General features: G+C 49.5%; 6 protein-coding genes across 6 annotated transcripts in view; 4 read left to right on the forward strand and 2 right to left on the reverse strand.

Moving 5' to 3' along the window:
* Positions 1–324, forward strand: part of CNBL0890 (hypothetical protein) — a gene marked incomplete at both ends in the record, with an annotated part of 2,864 nt that extends 2,540 nt beyond the window's left edge. Inside the window, 2 exons of the mRNA XM_767381.1 lie at positions 1–113; positions 189–324. The exon at positions 1–113 is cut by the window's left edge and continues 336 nt beyond it. Coding sequence (XP_772474.1) covers positions 1–113; positions 189–324 — 249 coding nt within the window. The remainder of the gene's footprint in view (positions 114–188) is intronic.
* Positions 325–471: 147 nt separating this feature from the next.
* On the reverse strand, positions 472–1,878 carry CNBL0900 (hypothetical protein; the record flags this gene model as incomplete). Its single annotated transcript, XM_767382.1, has 1 exon — positions 472–1,878. The coding sequence occupies one exon, from the start codon at positions 1,876–1,878 to the stop codon at positions 472–474; it is 1,407 nt and encodes a 468-aa protein (XP_772475.1).
* Positions 1,879–2,457: 579 nt separating this feature from the next.
* On the forward strand, positions 2,458–3,790 carry CNBL0910 (hypothetical protein; the record flags this gene model as incomplete). The annotated part of the gene is made up of 4 exons (XM_767383.1): positions 2,458–3,333; positions 3,421–3,482; positions 3,554–3,604; positions 3,688–3,790. 4 exons carry the CDS (start codon positions 2,458–2,460, stop codon positions 3,788–3,790), a joined length of 1,092 nt encoding a protein of 363 aa, XP_772476.1.
* Positions 3,791–4,259: 469 nt separating this feature from the next.
* CNBL0920 (hypothetical protein) lies at positions 4,260–7,113 on the reverse strand (the record flags this gene model as incomplete). Its single annotated transcript, XM_767384.1, has 3 exons — positions 4,260–6,073; positions 6,123–6,686; positions 6,738–7,113. 3 exons carry the CDS (start codon positions 7,111–7,113, stop codon positions 4,260–4,262), a joined length of 2,754 nt encoding a protein of 917 aa, XP_772477.1.
* A 1,310-nt stretch (positions 7,114–8,423) lies between these two features.
* On the forward strand, positions 8,424–8,868 carry CNBL0930 (hypothetical protein; the record flags this gene model as incomplete). The annotated part of the gene is made up of 2 exons (XM_767385.1): positions 8,424–8,560; positions 8,619–8,868. 2 exons carry the CDS (start codon positions 8,424–8,426, stop codon positions 8,866–8,868), a joined length of 387 nt encoding a protein of 128 aa, XP_772478.1.
* A 2,848-nt stretch (positions 8,869–11,716) lies between these two features.
* Positions 11,717–13,904, forward strand: CNBL0940 (hypothetical protein; the record flags this gene model as incomplete). Its single annotated transcript, XM_767386.1, has 9 exons — positions 11,717–11,851; positions 11,903–11,971; positions 12,023–12,240; positions 12,292–12,456; positions 12,510–12,595; positions 12,645–13,129; positions 13,186–13,222; positions 13,274–13,606; positions 13,660–13,904. The coding sequence occupies 9 exons, from the start codon at positions 11,717–11,719 to the stop codon at positions 13,902–13,904; spliced, it is 1,773 nt and encodes a 590-aa protein (XP_772479.1).
* Positions 13,905–17,265: the final 3,361 nt, after the last annotated feature.

The raw sequence follows: 17,265 nt of genomic DNA on the forward strand, positions 1-17,265 counted from the left end.
GGAGGGGAGAGGAGTGTGGATGGGATGTTTGGTGGTGGGGATGCGAGAAGAGGCGAGGAGAGGGGTGGGTTACCGATGAATCCGGGTGATGTTTGGGATACTGCGCCTCATACGTGAGTGTTTTTATTCTTTTCTTTTCCTATCCTCTTTTCTCTTGCCTGTACCATGTGCTGATAGGGTCGTTTTAGACCGGACCTACTCGCAACGTGGCCAACAAAACGAACGCCCATTCTCAAAACACATTATACCCCTCGAAATTTGTGCATGGTAGCCGGGAGTTTTGTTCCACCTAGTAACCACAGGACGAGCGGCGGGGAAAAGTAGGAAATAGGGGATGTGGGGGAAGAAGGAACTGAGGGTGGGCAGAAAGGGGCGGGTTTTCTGGTAACTGTTGTAGGAACAAAGAGTTTTATATATGCATGCTAGCTATCTGTATCTAATTTTAATTGGTCAAGGAAACCCCTTGAGGTGTTATTGAACGATCTTTTTTTTCTTTCTCGGCTGTAACATGGTCACAACCTCTTCCCTTTTCCTTACCCCTTCTCCAGCTCCTTCCCGAGCCCCACCATCTCCAACCCCCATGCTAGCCTGTCCAGTTTGCCCCGCCTGTCCAGCCTTCGCCTCAATCCTCCCTACACAAAGGTCCCACCCCACTTTTCCCACTTCACCGACGACGATCGAACGCGTTTGCTCGAGCCAGATCGTGCTTCCTTCTATTGCAAGAGAAGGGCTCGCGAAATCGAGGTTGGTGAGCGCTGTAAGGAGGCGTTCGGTGATGGCTTGAGGGAGGAGCGCGTTTTTGGCGATGGCAGGGGTGGCAGTGGCGGCAGTGGCAGCGGCGGCGGTGGGAGTGGTGGCATCAGGGGACGATTCTTCGCTTTTCCGTTTACTCTCTACCTCCGTTACAGATTCGAGCGTGAAGAACCCCGTCACATCCCCGCTCGCACATTCCTGCCTGAACCCCATCCTTTCCCAAAACTCGGCGATCCCAACGGAATGCAAGATGTTTTCGGCAAACTTTCGTTGAGCAGCGTCTTCCTCTGCTTCGTGCAATTTCCTTGTCTTGCCTTCTTTTCCTCCTTCTCTTCCACCTCGTCCTGGTCCCGGCCCTGACCCATCATTTGATACTTCCTGTCCGCCTTGCTCGTCTTTGGCAGTCGCTGAAGAGATGGGCGGACGGGGATGTTCAGAGACGAGTTCTTGGAGAAAACGGGTTTTGGGGTCATCTGGTAAGGACGGTATGAGCGTTGCGAGCGATACTTTGGTATCGGAGCCGGAGCCGGAGCCGGAGCCGGAAGCCGATGGGATGAGAGGCGATGTGAACGGTGGTGTGTACGTCCATTCCACGTCTTCTGGTAAAGGTCTCCCAGCTCCAAGGAGTGTTTTGGCTTCTTGCTCATCATACCCAGGTAAGATGAATCGTAATTTCATGGCCTGTTTCTCTACTTTTAATTTCAATCCAGTAGATCCAGCCGGACCAGGGCTGGGAGACGAAGATGCCCACGAACTAACCACGTCCTCATAGACCCCCTTCCACCACTTGCACAGTCCCGCTCCGCCCAGGACTTTCTTTCCCTTCCAGTCCGCCGAGTTTGCAAACAAGTACTGTCTCTGTGCTCTTGCAAAAAGCTGGACTCGCAGAGCAGGGCAGTGGGCGAGAAAGAAGAGGATGAAGGAGCGGATCAAGTGACGTGTCAGCGGGAGAGGGGTGGCGGATGAAGAATAGCCCGAGGAGTCGACTTTGGATATGTAGAGGACGGAAGGGATGGAGGGGGAAAAGGTGTAGAGGTGGGCGGATATGGCGGCGATGAGGACCCGAGGATGCTTCCCGCTCTTGCCTTCTCCCGCGTCTTTGATACTGACCTTGTCCGTCTCCATCTCCGAGTCTAGAACGACCAACCATTCTTGTTGTGTGCATTTTGGTGGGTGGACAGCGTGTGGGAAGAGCTCGCGTGTGCGTTTAGGCTGGGAAGCGAGGACGGTGAGGCCTAGAGGCTGGGTGTTTGGGAGCGGGGAGAGGGAGTGGAGGAGGTGGTCGCGGAGGCTTTTGGGGGGGGTCAGCGGAGTGGTATGCTGCGGGGACGGGACGCTTACTGCGACGGGACGAGCATTGTGGCAGCGAGTGATATGCGATGGGAAGTGGAACGAAGACGAGATTGGCCACGCGACGCGAGGTGGAGGCACAGCTGAAGCGGATCTGCCAGCGTTGTCTGCTTACGTATTCAGCCTGTCCCAGAGCCCGCCGGCGGCTTCCTGATGAGAAATCCAAACCACGTATACAACTCGTACTCCTCGGAGACGGGCCCCGGACATCGTATGGCGGATAAAGAGTTGCCTTCCGTGCTCTGGAAATTAGTGTGTTTCGCATCATTGCCGTACTTGTGATATCCACCCATAAAGAGCTGGGCCGCGTAGACATCGTAGCAGCAGACAACAGCAGACGATATACAGCCGACGATGAGCACCAAGCCCAGAGCTCAAACTAAACCCACCATCTCCTCTCCCACCCCTCTCCTCCCTCTTCCGCTGCCGTCTTCTCCTTCAAAGCGCCAGCGCACCAGGGTGCCCAGGACGGTGTTAAAGCTGGTAGTCGGGGTAGGGGTACTGGTATACTTGGTCTGGCTTGGCGCCTTTCTCTGGGAAAGGGTGGTGTTATCGCCAGGTGATGCAGGAGGATTCGCGCTCGGGTCCGGATCCTTTGTCTACACACAGGAAAAAGAGGGGGTAAGGGGAGAAGGAGAAGGGATGATGAGCGACAAACCGGAAGCCTACGTGACTTTCCTTTCATCTATTACCGATCCATGGTATTTCCTCTCCACCCGCTTACTCCTCTACCAACTCCACCACCATCCCCATACTTCTGACCCTTTACGCCCTCTTGTCGTCCTCACCACCCCCCAAATCCCCGCGGAGGTCGAAACCCAACTGGAGCACCAAGGTGCAGAGGTAAAGAGAGTAGAGTTGCTGGTGGACGGGTTCCCGATCCCTGAAGGAATGGGAGATAATCATCATTGGAAAGATCAGTATACCAAACTGCATATATTCAACCTTACGGATTACTCCCGCCTGCTCTACCTCGACAATGATATTCTCCTTCTCCAATCACTCGCCCCGTTATGGGAAACCAACCTCCCGACTGTGAAAACAGGGGGTGTAGCAGGAGTAGGCGAGAGAAATAAGCTGAATATGGTGGAGAATGATAAGAGAACAAGACCGGAAGAAGAAGAGGTCAAAGATTATTTGAATGCGGGGTTTATGGTGATAACCCCCGATGAAAAGAGGTTTGGCGAGCTCAGAAAAGTGAGGGGATATAAGCCGTTTTACATGGAACAGGTGAGGTTTTTTTTTTGTCTTTTCGTCTTTTGTTCTCGATATATCATCAGACGAGGATGTAGGGGGCTGATAGAAATGACAAACAAGGCGCTACTGAATCATTACTTTGACTGGGAAGGCGCACACCCATGGGAAGAACTTGATCCTTTGTAAGTCCTGTGATATCCATATTCATGAAATCATTAGCTCACCAACTCCCTCCCCGCCCTTTTTCTGTTAGGTCGGTCTCTCATTTTCCCCAGAAAGAAGATCTCGCCCGTGGTTACTACGCGTAAGAACCCTCTTTCCCGCAATTCCCTTGCTGTTTGTGGTTACCCGTGTTTTCTGTTAACTGATGACGTAAAATTCATTCAGGCTACATGCGAAAATGTGGAAAGACGAAATAGATAAGGAGGTTGTCGATTATTGGGAGGAAAGCGTCAAGGATATGGAGCTGTTCTGGGGCTCGAGCCGATAAATGTATAGATTCGTTTTCTTCTTCTTGTTGTATTGCGAGACAAGGCGGACGGCCTCCACCTCGTTATCGCCCTCCGTTTTGTTGTGTTGTGCTACTATATAGAATAGATGTATGTTATTGAAGGATGGGCACGGAGTACGATCACTTGCATTTTTCTTTTTAATTCTACGCAGAACAACATCATCGATCATTTAAAAGTACAAAGAAAGGGGAGTATATATATCAAGCACTGCTCGACTTTTTTTTTTCCTTTTACCAGAATTTCAAACTATTTTTTTCAATTATTCAACAAAAACATATCGCACACCTATTAAGCGAGACTGAAAACGAAAATCCCACTCGATCAAATTGCAGTCTAAAGAAAAAAGAAAGGAAAAAAAAAACGAAGAAATTCAACTTTGTCCATGACAATACCCTCTCATCCCATGAACATAAAACGCAGACACATCGAGCAAGAATTGGCCACCCCTTAAGCAACCACCTCAACCCTCTCCCTCTCCCTCTCATCCACATTCATCGCCTCCCCTCCCTCTTCAAGCTCCTCCATCTCTTCCCGCTGCTGCCTCTGCATCTCCTCCATCTTCTTCCTCCTCCACTGCAAATTGACAGCTACAAGCCAACTCTTGATCAACGCCGCGTGCCTTCTTCTCATCTCTTCTATCGTCATGTCCTTTCCTTCTTCATTGGCTGTCGAGACGGACGGCGGTGGGTTATTAGAAGGTGGAGTAGGAGAGGACGATAAGGAAAGAGCGGAAATGTCGGGCTTCTGATCCCTCTCGAGTGCCTGTTCGGTCGTGCCAGAATCGGGCAACTCGGGCGTCGTTGACCGCAGAGGCTCAGCGGGACCCAACTCAAGTCGCTTGACCCCACGGACAATCTCATCCTCTGTATGCCTCTTGGTGGGTACACCCCTGGGAGGCGTCGAGCCTCTTGGTGTCGTCGTGCCAGAGGCAACATTCGACGGGGCGAGCGAGCTGTTAAAGCTGGACGAGCCAGAAGTACTAGTCGAGTTGGACGAGAGTGATGACGCACGTCGATACTGTCCTGAACTGTGCCCCCCACGCTGGATAGAGTAAAGAGGCGGCAAATCTGTACCGGGCTCGACATGTGATGGTGAAATCGCAGGAAGCTTGAGGTCGTCTTCCCCATCGGCCGCAGTAGATGGAGAGAGGGTACGAATTGAAGCGATGAGTGATCGCACAGGAATCTTGGGCGTTCTCTCTTCTCGTGCACGCTCGTTGGAGACGGCATACCCATGATTGGACTCTTGATCGGCATACAGCTCTTCACGATCCGAGTCCTCCACGTTCGTCCGCTCGGCACTTTCCCTCGCTCGCTTAGACACGGCAGTACCCAACGGCGCCACATCCCTGTATACCTTGTTATGGAACATTTTTGGCGCAAGAGTGGCAGCAGGGAAGGACTGCTTATTCCTCGCGAGCGAGTCAAACGAGGCATACGCGTTGGTAGCGCCATTGTTCGCCGAGTGAGAATAATCATTGTGATGCTCGTTTGACAAGCCATGGAGATAGTTGTGCGTAGTCCCATCGTACTGTTGGCTAGAACTGTGACCAAACATCCCAGACAGATAACTCGGCTTCGTCGATTGGTTGGTCGAAGTGTTGTGGGCATTACCCATGCTAGTCCGAGGTAACCCCGCGATGGGTCTCCTGGCAGCGCCAGACAATGCCGAAACATCCGGCGCGCTGTTGGTACGGTTACGCATCGCGTCAAGTGAAGGGTACAGTCCACCAAAGGAAACGGCTGGAGGCGAAGCATCTGAAAGGCTGTGTGTGCTTTCGTCGTTGCTGTTGTGCGAGCCGCCAGAGTGGATTGAGATACCAGGCATACCTGCCAAACCTAATGAAGCGAGTTCTTCGGCATTGAACAGGTCTTCCACACCGCCACTCGTCTCAGAGAGTGGAGTACCGCTGTTACTGGCAGAGTACCCGTTGGATGCGCCGCTGCCTGAAGCACTCTGCGTCATGGGGTGCGGACCAGCTTTGTTGGCAGCAGCATCCCGGCCCAAAGAGATCATAAACTCGTTGAACATGGCCAGATCAGCCTCGGTCTTGATTTCAGGTATGGGTAAAGGGCTCTGATTTGAGTACTGGGCCTGAGGAGCGGTGGTAGGATAGATGCTGGTGTGGAGGGATGGAAGACTAGGATAGCCATTGAAAGATGGGAAGGTTTGATATTGGTTATATCCTCCCAAAGACGGAAGGGTGGGGAAACTTGTTGGAAGAGATGGGGGGACAAGGGCGTTGAGACGATGAATCATGTCTTTGATTGATTTAGCTTTATTCGTGTGCGGTCCAACTATACGACTTACCTTGGTCATAAACAGGCTCAACTTTGCGCTTCTTCACATCCGACAACAAGTCATGGAAAGCATCTGCCTGCCCTCGCTTGGCACCGGCGCCAGTACCAAAAGGTTCAGCAGCAAGCCTGGCAGCATATGCTTGGCTTTGCTGCTGGTTAAATGCCAACTGCTGGAGCACCAGCATTTCCTTTTGCTGGTACGCCGCCAACTCTTCATGCTGCTTCTTGTGCAACAACGCCAACGCGCTCGGTGTGGGTGAAACGGACTTGTCAGTATGGAACCCGGTTGCGAGGAGGTGGTCGAAGGGTGAGGACGAAGAGTGAAGGCTGTGGGATGAAGTACTAGTAGGTGAAAGCGAGGTAGAAAGCGGAGAACGGGGACGATCAATCCGGGTGGCGGAAGAGAGGGAGACCCGAGAGTTGAACTCCGGGTCGGCCGTTGTAGGTGCTTTAGAGAGTTTGTGAAGTTGGTGATGCTCTGCAGTGTGGATCCTTTCATGCTTCTTCAAGTCCTGAGGACGCTTGAAAGTCTTTCCGCAGACAGCACATGGGTGTGGCTTTAACGGAGTGTGCACTAGTTATACCTTAACATTTGGAACGTTCTATAAGTCGTTTTGAAACTTACCTCGAAGATGACTAGTGATATGATCACGCTTCACACACTTGGTACCACAATTTTCCCATCCACAAGTTAAACACAGATTATTTGTACTTTTTCTCCCTACATGGACCGTACATAAATGGTCGTACAGCTCATCTGGAGAATCTGATATATGCGAACATCCCGTCCACTTGCACGGTAATGTCTCGCCCTTGCTTTCACTGGGTTTGGAAGCAGTACTGGTGTTGTTCATCGCTGTTTTCGCCGCCTTCTGAGCCGGTTTTTCTGGCTCGCGTGAGACGAGTTCAGGGGTGATTGGCTCGGGATCGGTGGGAGAAACGGAGTCAGAATAGGTGTTGGGAGTACTGAGGAGATTTGGCGGGAGAGTTGGGTAAGCCATCTTGGCCTTGTTGTTTCACTTCTATGAGTCGATTGTGGGAAAAAGTGCAACAATGCAAAAGCTGTCGAAGTAAAACTTTCTTTGTCAAGTGCCTCGCTCGTGGCTGTGGTGTCGCTGGCGTTGCGTTTGGCGAGTGTCGGAAGCTGAATGAGATGTCGTTGGGGATAAAGGCAAAAGAGAAATGGAGATGTGAATGTGGTGCGAGGATATGCGATGGGTGGAGGAAAGACAGTATAAGGAAACGACGAAGGCCAAGAGCAAGGGGCAGTGCCAAGAGCCAAGAACTTGGCAAATCTCGCACGTGCCTGGTTCCCGTAGGCGAGTGAAGCTCCTATGTGTTGTTTTCCCCGCGTGCCTTTTATATTGTCTTGGCTGTTGTTAGGCATGCGCTCATTTGCGATGGTTGCGATGACGAAATGGAAGAATGGAAGAAGGAACGAAGGAATTTGCCTGCTTGGGAGGCCCGGTCGGACAACAACAAGCATAGCAGTTAGTAACATGTTTTATTATCAAAGCTCAACTATACTACGGCGCGGCGGCTGTCCGATTTGTAAAAGACATGAAAATGCAACGAACGAAGCGCGAAAATATTGAACGATGTGACTTACATTTATCAATCTTATTATTTATCAACAATCATCTACCGCAACGATCGGCGGATCGCATTCCGCATTTTCTATTTTTCGACGAAAGAGGCCGTGTCCAAATTTCGTCGAAAAATAGTGCGCTCGGATCACTGCACTGAAAAGGGTCATCATGCTATCCGTCAAGCCAATGCACCCAATCTGCATCACCACAGCGCAACACCCCATTAACATTACTTTCAGCACTCATCTCCAACTCATCCACATCCACTGACCCTTTCATAGATTACAGATGTTTTGTCACCTTAGCTTCTTGTTCATCCAACTTTCTGTACCATCCTTCTCTAACTCAGACGTTCTCTCACCTCTTTGATGCCCTCTTCTGACGACAGCGACGACAATATCCGCGACGATGACATCCTCGACCATGACCGCGGAAGGAGACGACCTTACCAACCGCTCCGTACGTCTTTCTTCTTAGCCAGTCATTGTGAAACTAAATTATTGTCTTTTCCCAGCTCCGGGTGATCAAGCCTTGCTGGAGCTGTTAGGAGCATGTGTTGATTAGAGGTAATCAGAACGTCCAAAGAATCAACGACATTATTGCTGGGGAAGGGATGCCCTGGCGCTTTGGGTGAGTTCAGTAACTAAAACTAAAGCCATAGCCTAGGCAACTGTTGACATTCCCTGCGACGTTGGTGTGTTTCATATAACCTCGGGAGAACAATGATCAGTATGATCCCCGGCAAGCTCTCAACCAACGAGGATCTTCGCAAAGCAACCATTGCGCTGGGGTCTTCCCATAGCGGCTGTAGGTATATAAGAGGTGCATTGGAAGCCAAACAAGGTTTTATTGTAGGGCAGTAAGTGTGCTCGTTTGCCCAAAACCACAATTATTGATTAGCAACTACATAACCAAAGAAGACGAATCTGCTCATCTCTCCAATCTCTATATCCGCACGACGAGCGAAATAATTTCGGTAAAAAAATTATCTCTCGCTTCCCTATCATCAGCAGGGGCTCGGATGGACAGTGGAGCTGCGATGGGCACGACAAGCTTTCTGCTTGGGGATTTCAATTCTGCGGGATCCGAGACGTGTGGTCCGGCTATCTTATTCTTATAAGCTGTTACCCAATAATCGAATGGGAAAGAATATCCAGTGGGTATTAATCGATGCTATCCAACAGCATGGAGGTATGTTCGTCATAAACCACTGCATTTGAGTTTTTGCCTATGGAGTGCTAGGTTTTCCTCTACAGATAACAACTTATTCGGGGTCTGAGACTGACTGGATGTCCGCGACCCAGTCGCTGCTTCGGTTAGCTTCGATAACCTCTCAAAAACTTCGGAAATGCTGACATGATTTGTAACAGGTCAAATGAAGTGCATATGTGAGTCTAAAGATGAGTGAGGGGATGGATATTACAACTCTTGGCAGGCGCATCTTTTGGTTCCTTTTCGTCCCCCTTGCCAAAGAAACTTTAGCCGACTGGGGATCCATCTGCACAACATGATCCCTGTACGTTACCAGCCGGACAGACCTAATCCCGCAGGCACGGCCCTAATCGCATCGTTTTTTTCGCCCACAAGATTTTGGGGGTATACAATGTTTATTGCCCTTGGAGCCCGACATATCCCAGTATCTCTCTGTTATGAAAGATGAAGCACGGGATTCAGGCCATATGAACTGATTAATGCTAGAAGAAGTTCAGATCATGCAAAGGGGCATGATAGGACGGGTGATCCAAGGGAAATATGGAATTTCGACAACAAGAAGAAGGGCTCTACGCAGCATCCTTTCTCTGGCCTGCAAAAGGGGGGCAAGTGCGGGGAGAAAAGCGGTAATGGCAGTAAGGGACCCATTAAGGTCGTCTTTTACTGGAGGATCCGTGATGAGCGAGCTTTTCAATCACTTAACCCATCACTAACTTATCTTCCGTTCTCTTTTACCTTTGGATGGGAGAAAGTGAAGAAGGGGTGGGAAAACCTCTGTGACCCATAAGAAGATTTCTTCGGTGAACCCAATTCCAGGGATGGATTTCGAGCTTGTCGAGCCAACGGAACGTGTCGACTTTGCCTTTAGCGATCTGTTTGACCGTTTCAAAGACAACCGTTGGGGCATCCCAATGAACCACAAGCCCTTCTGCATCGACTGGTAAGCGACAATAAAGTAATGGGGTTTTGTTCATTAACTGTCATATCCACATTCAGTTTGATGATGTGAAAACGAAACCATTCAATTGGAGAGTCAAGAAGGGAAGAAATGGGTACATACCCCACTTTCTAAAATTTCCCATCACACCAAAATGTTGGATGAGGGAGAAGATGGGGGCCTGGGATACGAATTCCGAGAAAGATCGTTTGTGGCGTGGGAGTTGCGCGGTAGATTTTCTTTTAGATTCTATAATAGTTTCTTTCTTTCTTTATGCATTCATATACACCCTTCAACAGTGATGACGATAGCGGAGATGATGACAGCGACAGACCGGAATACCTTGATAGACGCGGGCGCCCGAAGATGGAGGTCGAAGCTAGCCGTAATAGTGAAGAGGGAGCTGTCGATCGATAATCTTTCCCATAGCGCGCCCTCCGACCGATCGCCTTCGGTGACCCAGTCCGATATCACAATCAGCGATCTTGAGGAGGAAGATCGTAAGTTTCGCTTTCTCCATACTTGAGTTTGTTGACAACGCCACACCTACTTATTTTGATTTGAACAGCCGGTTACAGGTTTTTTTTTCAACGACCTCCGCCGGAGTCCTTCGACCTCATCGGCTCGACTTTCCTCTTCAAGCGGCAATGGTCGTGCTCGTTCTCCCGAGCCGATCCACCGCCCCATGCATACCCAGGAATTGGCATCCCCCGTTTTATGAATGAGACGGGTATGACTTGTCCCCTTTCTTCCAGGTTGCGCGGCGGCCATCATCGCTGTAGCCACTATCTCAGCATTTCCGATTCCTCGGATCGGCTTCTCGTTATCAAAATAGGCTTGAATGGAAACGAAAATAGCATGAGCCGCAATGACGATGGTACGGTTAGCGGCAGTTCAATTGTCCGATATCGCATATTGAAGACGCACTAATATAATAACGGGTGCCTTTTTTGCGGCAGTTGTCACGCCAGCAGCCACTTCGTCAGTCATCGCCACCTTTGTGATACCTTCTTAACATAATCGTAGGTATAGATGCATGAGAACAGCAATGTCGGGCGTTGGGTGCGTGATCGAATCATAGTGATATGTCAACTTTCCTTCTGTATGTGGTAGTATTATCAATGTTCACCAAATCTCCTTCTTGTTGTCATGTTTGAGCTCCGAGCCCCCATCACGTCAGCTACATATCCCTTCTCCTTCTGCTCATTACACGTTCGCGCTACCATTCGCCACATACCAAAAGAAGGGCGGGCCACCACAGCTCGTGGATTACGACCCCAGGAACATAATAAGCGCAATACGTAATTTTTTGTAACCGCAGTCCCTTAAAGAAAATGCGGAACAATCAAATATCGACGTCACAAAAAGATGAACCAATAGGATCATTTCAAGTTTTCCTGTTTACGGGGTGTGCCGGAAGGAAGCCGAGAATGTAGTTGCCGTAGCAGCTTGTTGAGATACGTAACTTGGAACTGTCAGTAGCAATCGGACCGAGTTCAGGGAACATCACACCACCCCCGCATCGGGCGTGGGGACGGATTGGGGACCCGGGACGGAGGCAAAGGGGGCAAATATAGTCTTAGCGCCTTCTTGCGATAATAACTTTTTGTCAGTGTTGGCCGTTATTCGTCGTTCGGTTGTCGTTCGCGAAAAAGAAGCGTCATCGTCATGTCTTCCAACCAGAGCGACTGTCCCAGTTCGGATGGTCTTGCCGGTGTCTCTCAATATGGCTGATTATATAACATGGGAGATGATCTCTTTCAGCAGCCGACAGCGTTATAGTATCTTCTTGACCCGCCTTGTCCAGCTCCCCCTCCTTAGTAAACATACCCAGTGCCCTACCCTCAACAACATCACATTTTCGCCATGAGCAGCACACCTTCCCAACTTGACAAAGATACAGGTTTATCAAAGTTTGTCGAGAATGCGCATGAGATTGAGACCATCGAAGATACTGGGGTTCCGCCTATCAAGCCCTCTGGGTTCGGAGGTCATCTGATAGTGAGTGATATCTAGACTTACTTCGCAACCTCAGAGCTAACAGAACTGAAGGATGAAAATTTAGTAAAGGTTGAAGGAGAAGATAAAGTAACACCGTATTTGTGCTTTTTGATCTCTGCTGTGAGTTCTTCTTAGGTGTCAAAGGCGAAAGCGAAGCTAATCAATGAACAGTCCGCCATTGCTGGTTTCCTCTTTGGTTATGATACAGGTGTTGTTGGCGTCGCATTGCCTCTTGTTGGTACCGATTTAGGAGGATCCGTACTTTCTTCATCACAGCAAGAGATCATTACCGCAGGAACAACAATAGGTGCTATCTTTGGTTCGGCTATTCTCGGTGGCTGGGGTGACCGCTTGGGACGAAAGGTTGCAATCTTAATCGCTGACTTCTTGTAAGTTTATACTTAGTCACTTTGAATACTTTTGATTAACTTCTGTCTCAGCTTCACTGTTGGTGCTGTACTCATTGCTGCGAGTTATTCTGTCCCACAAATGATTGTCGGTCGAATCGTCCTTGGTGTCGGTGTTGGTGGTGCGGCAGCCATTGCGCCTCTATTTATCACAGAAACCGCCCCCACAGCCGTTCGAGGTAGATGTATCGGTGTTAAGTGTGTTATTTTTATGTCTGCTTTGCGCAGCTCAAAGCTAAATGTTGGGGTAGTGCCTTCTTCATCCCCTTTGGTCAGGTGGTTTCAGAAGCTATAGGTGCTGGCGTTCAAGACATGAAGAATGGCTGGCGTCTTCTCTGTACATATCCCCCTCTCGCCGTAGAAGATTTAAGTTGACTCCTTTTTAGTCGCCCTTGGCGCTGTTCCATCTCTCGTACAGCTCGTCCTCTTCCACTACCTCCCGGAGTCACCCCGAATCCTCATCCTCCGTGGCCAAACAGACCGTGCTCGACATGTCTTCAGTAGCATATACCCCAACGCAACTCCCGAGATGATCGATTACAAATTCCGCGTCGCTCAGGAATATGTTGCGGCTACCACTGCCCTCCAATCTGGTACAACTTACTGGCAGCGAGCAAAAACACTGTTTACCAAGGGTTCTTACCGTCGTTCCATCGTTACTGTTAGTCTCATTCAGATGGCTGGCCAGCTTTCCGGTTTCAATACTCTTCTTTATTATGCAGGTACTCTATTCGGTCTTCTCGGTTTGACCAACCCAGCTCTTGGAGGTCTCATTCCTGCTGGGACAAACGCGTTCTTCGTTCTCGTCGGTATGACCTTGGTTGACAAGGTTGGTCGGCGGGGCTTGTTGATGTTTGGCGTTCCAATTATGGTAAGTCAAATATCTGATAAGTTGCAGTATCGTGACTGACTTTATCTGCATTACAGCTTGCTGGTTTGGTTTGGAACATTGTAGCATTCCACTGTAAGCAAGCCCTGTAACTGACATTGTCCTCCAAGCTGATCATTTCGATAGATCTGTGTATCCCCACTGGCGGTCTTCTCGATACATCGTACACATACGACACAAAGCTCGTCGGTATCGTCATTGGCGGTATCGTCTTCTTCACCACCGGCTTCGGTCTTACCTACAGTCACTTGGCCTGGTACCAATCTGAATTCTTGGCGCTTGAAGTTCGATCCGTCGGCTCCGGTATTGCCACTACTGCCAACTGGGTTGCAAACCTCGTCGTATCTGTATCATATCTCACCGAACTCGAAACTCTCACACCTTCTGGTACCTACGGTCTTTATCTTGGATTTAGTGTCGTGTTCTTCATATTTGCCATCTTCTGCTACCCCGAAACAAGTAAGTCTCCCTTCACAAATTTTCTGTGTCACAATGCTGACAATAGCCGACAGAACAACTTTCCATTGACGAAACATCTCTACTCTTCGAGGAGGATTGGGGAGTCAAGCGTTCCAGGCAGATGCGTCGAGAACGTCGGGAGGCTCAACGTCGTCTGGCGGATTCCGAGATGACGGAAGTTGTTACCGCCCATGTCCAAGCACAGAAGCAAAAGGGCAGCGCGGTTACTAGATCGGAGTTGGATAACTTTATGGCGAGGTTGAAGAATGGTGGCAGGAGGCTCTCGGTCCCACAATAGATTTGACATTACGTTCGTACGTGTTGTTTGTTAGTATAATACTTACCATATCATGCATTGCACACTGTATCCCATGATATCGATTGGACAAATCGGCATGGTATGTCATGTACTCCTTGGCAAAGGATATTTGGTCGAAATCGCTTAGGACCTCTGCCTCATCCTTGCCATTGATGACTTCTGCCCTCCTTCAAATCGCTGATGTCGACTTGGAAGCGGAGGAAGCCATCTTGGTTGATGAGAGGGATGAAATGGAATCGGGAAGAACGAGAGTGCCTTTGGTAGGCTCCTGTGGTATCTTTTATACCTGTGCGTGGTGCCCGTCATTGGGCCTTGAATAGGACAGCATCCACACTCAGCTCCTCTTCAAACGGAGTGCTGTCCATCTTCTTTCCCTTCCTTTGCAGCTCCAGCGGCTATTCATCTTACTTGCTTAGGATGGTGGACCCAATCACCCAGATTACTATCACTACATCCTTTCAATCCGCATTGTGAGTCATGAACCACAACTAGTCCGCCATCTCCATTCAATAATTCTATCAAATATACTCTCCGGAACAACAGCTTGCCCCTCGACCGAAAGCGTTTGAGGCATGTGACATGCTTCAAAGAGAATGAGATCTCGAGTCTTCCTTCACATAGTGAGTTTACCCTTATGCCTGTATTTGCATGACCGCAGAGACATCCATTCTCCATCTTTTAATCTACGCTACTCCTACATCAATCGTCCGTTCATCACTTTATTTTCTGATAGCGTGATTTCAGCTGGGCCACGTTATGTGTTACGCCGTGCTGGAAATTTTGTGTTGTAGGGTTGAGCGGGAGCCGAGCAAGTCATCAAGTGAGATGATTCACACGTATTTACTCAACTATGCATGTGTGAAATTACTCTGCCAGGAAGTTTGCTGGTATACCATTTCGGCACTTTATTTAAAAGGATCTTCTATTTCAGTACAACAAAGTCTATTTAAGTATAACAAAGCCGCACGGTCGCATAATAAAACGCCCAAGACACAAACAACATACAACGCTTGACGGCTATTGTCCAGCTGAGTGATGAACGAAATATGGGAATGGAAAGATTCAATGGAGACCGGAAATAAGGAAAAATGTGAAAAGAGCATTATTGTCCCCGACCGCGCATCGCTGTCATCTACTCACCTCCCCTTCCGGAATCTTCCTCAAATGAGTATTCCTGCTTGACCTCGTCCCATGCCAACCTCCAAATTCTAGACGGTTTTGTCGATATCTGTCGCCTGAGTTTCCTACCGTTGGCAGCTCTCCAGCTTCCAATCGCCTCTCTATCTCCTTCGCCTGCTGGAACGCTCTCAGGATTGAGACAGGGTTCAGGACCTTGTCCTTTTGAATCGCGCGCGTGCTACCAGAGACAACAAACAGGCAATCTTTGACCGGGGGTTGAGAGAGAATACATGTAAAGCTTGCTAGGAATCATTCACAACATGACGGCATATATATCCAACGGCTACTAACCGACGCTCACCACTAGCCAGAGGTTCCGAGATGGGAGAGGCAAGATGGACCAGTTGCGAAGTCGGAAGAATGACAACGTCTCCAGTCCTATGTGCAATATCCACCCCGAGCTGAGGCACCCGGGTGTACCCAGTAGGACCGTCGAGCTGAAAAATGAAGGAGTAACCATTGCCATCATTGATGTCCAAGTGAGGGACGACGGCTTCGGCATACCCAATTGCGACAGACGAGACCAAGTAATGGTAGTGGATAAGCTCCTTATCATCTGGGAGGCTATTCTGTTCTCGAGCCTTGCCTGCCTCTTACCCTCAGGTCATTCCGCTTCTGTCCCTCAAGGGTTCTTGGCTCGAGCGAAACCACCGCCACTTCGATGCTCTGGGAGCCCACGGTGAATAATTCGGTTGGGGGTAGGGAACACGGTTAAGGCGGGACAAGAAGCCGGCGTCACAAGCATCTGTCGTCAACTCTTCCAGCCCAAAGCTCGCTTCTAACATTTTTTATTTCATTATCTGCCTCACCCCACTTCCCTTCCAAAACCAGAATAACCCAAAAACAAAGAGCCAAAACCCCCTCCAAGAAGGAATGCATGGGGTCGAATACAGTGTGGTCGAACTTGTCGAAGGATGGTGGGATCATGACAAGAGACGAAAGATTACCCCATGTTGCTTCACGGGTTTTACGCCGTTCCCGCTTAGGATCATATCTTTCGTACTGAAGTGAAGCACGTTCCCGTTCCATAAGACCATTTAACTGTTCTTCGAACCATTGCTCCCTATCCTCCTCCACCGCCTCGGACGCCCTAACAGAGGCAACATTGTGGGCCTGAGAATCACGAGGGGGACCTTGAATGAATGGTGCCATTTTTTTGCGGTTATAATGATACTTCAAACATGAGCCCGTGAAGGCCTTGTAATGCTCACACCCAACAATATCAACAGCTGCAGGTCGATCGGCCACCACACCAACCAGGATGACCCTAATAAGACGACCTGTCCAAAACCCAAATTAGAGCATGCATGCAGGTGTTATATAGATAGGACTTACCATGTGGGTACTTAGGTGTTCGTACCCAAAGGCCATGTCTCTCTCCTGCACTGAGCTCTGCACAAACAGGAGCTAAAAGCTTATGAAGGTTTCTAGCTCTGGGCGCAGTTGGTCCAGGTGTAATGCCAACCAAAAGGTCGAGGGTCTGCTTCCGGAAATACCTCTTGAATAAAAGCAGCAAAGGCTGTATACTGCTGTAACAAAGAGGCCATTATCCCTTGACTGTACATAGCCATCACAGATTCGATTGCTCGAATGCGGAGGTGATATGCTGCATACAAAGTATGGGACAACATAAAACCGATTTTGGTGAGAATGGGTAGAGGTAAACCTGGGTATAGAAACAGGATCTTCTTGATAGGGGTCCGGTGGCATCCACAGTACTCTGGCTCACGAAAGCGCAATGGACCTTGAAAGGGTACAGTTGTGTACCAGATTCCACAGCTTCGGCCAGTTGGGGAGTAGCGTCATACAGTGGCTGGTTTGAGGAGTAGAAGGAATGTTTGAAGCGAGTTCCGGCTTTAGGCTCACACAAGTCCCTCGACGGACATCGGCCGGCCTCCGACGAGGCACGAAGTTCCGCCCAAACTTCTGCCTCTTGACTCTCCTGACGAAGGCCTGTACGCTCCTAATCGCGCTGGTCGCCAGGCTTTCCTCGTTCAACAGCTTACTTCGCTCGAGATGGAAGAAGATGGGGACATTGAGGAGCACTTCGGAATACCCACCGAGCTTTGAAGGGAACTAATCGAAGGAGGGATAGGTATTCCAGACACTCTTCAGGCGGTCATTCTCCTCAACTCCTTCCCCCGAGCTACGAGCAGTTGAA

This window comes from Cryptococcus neoformans, chromosome 12, assembly GCF_000149385.1.
Source record: "Cryptococcus neoformans var. neoformans B-3501A chromosome 12, whole genome shotgun sequence".
Lineage (NCBI taxonomy): Eukaryota > Fungi > Basidiomycota > Tremellomycetes > Tremellales > Cryptococcaceae > Cryptococcus > Cryptococcus deneoformans.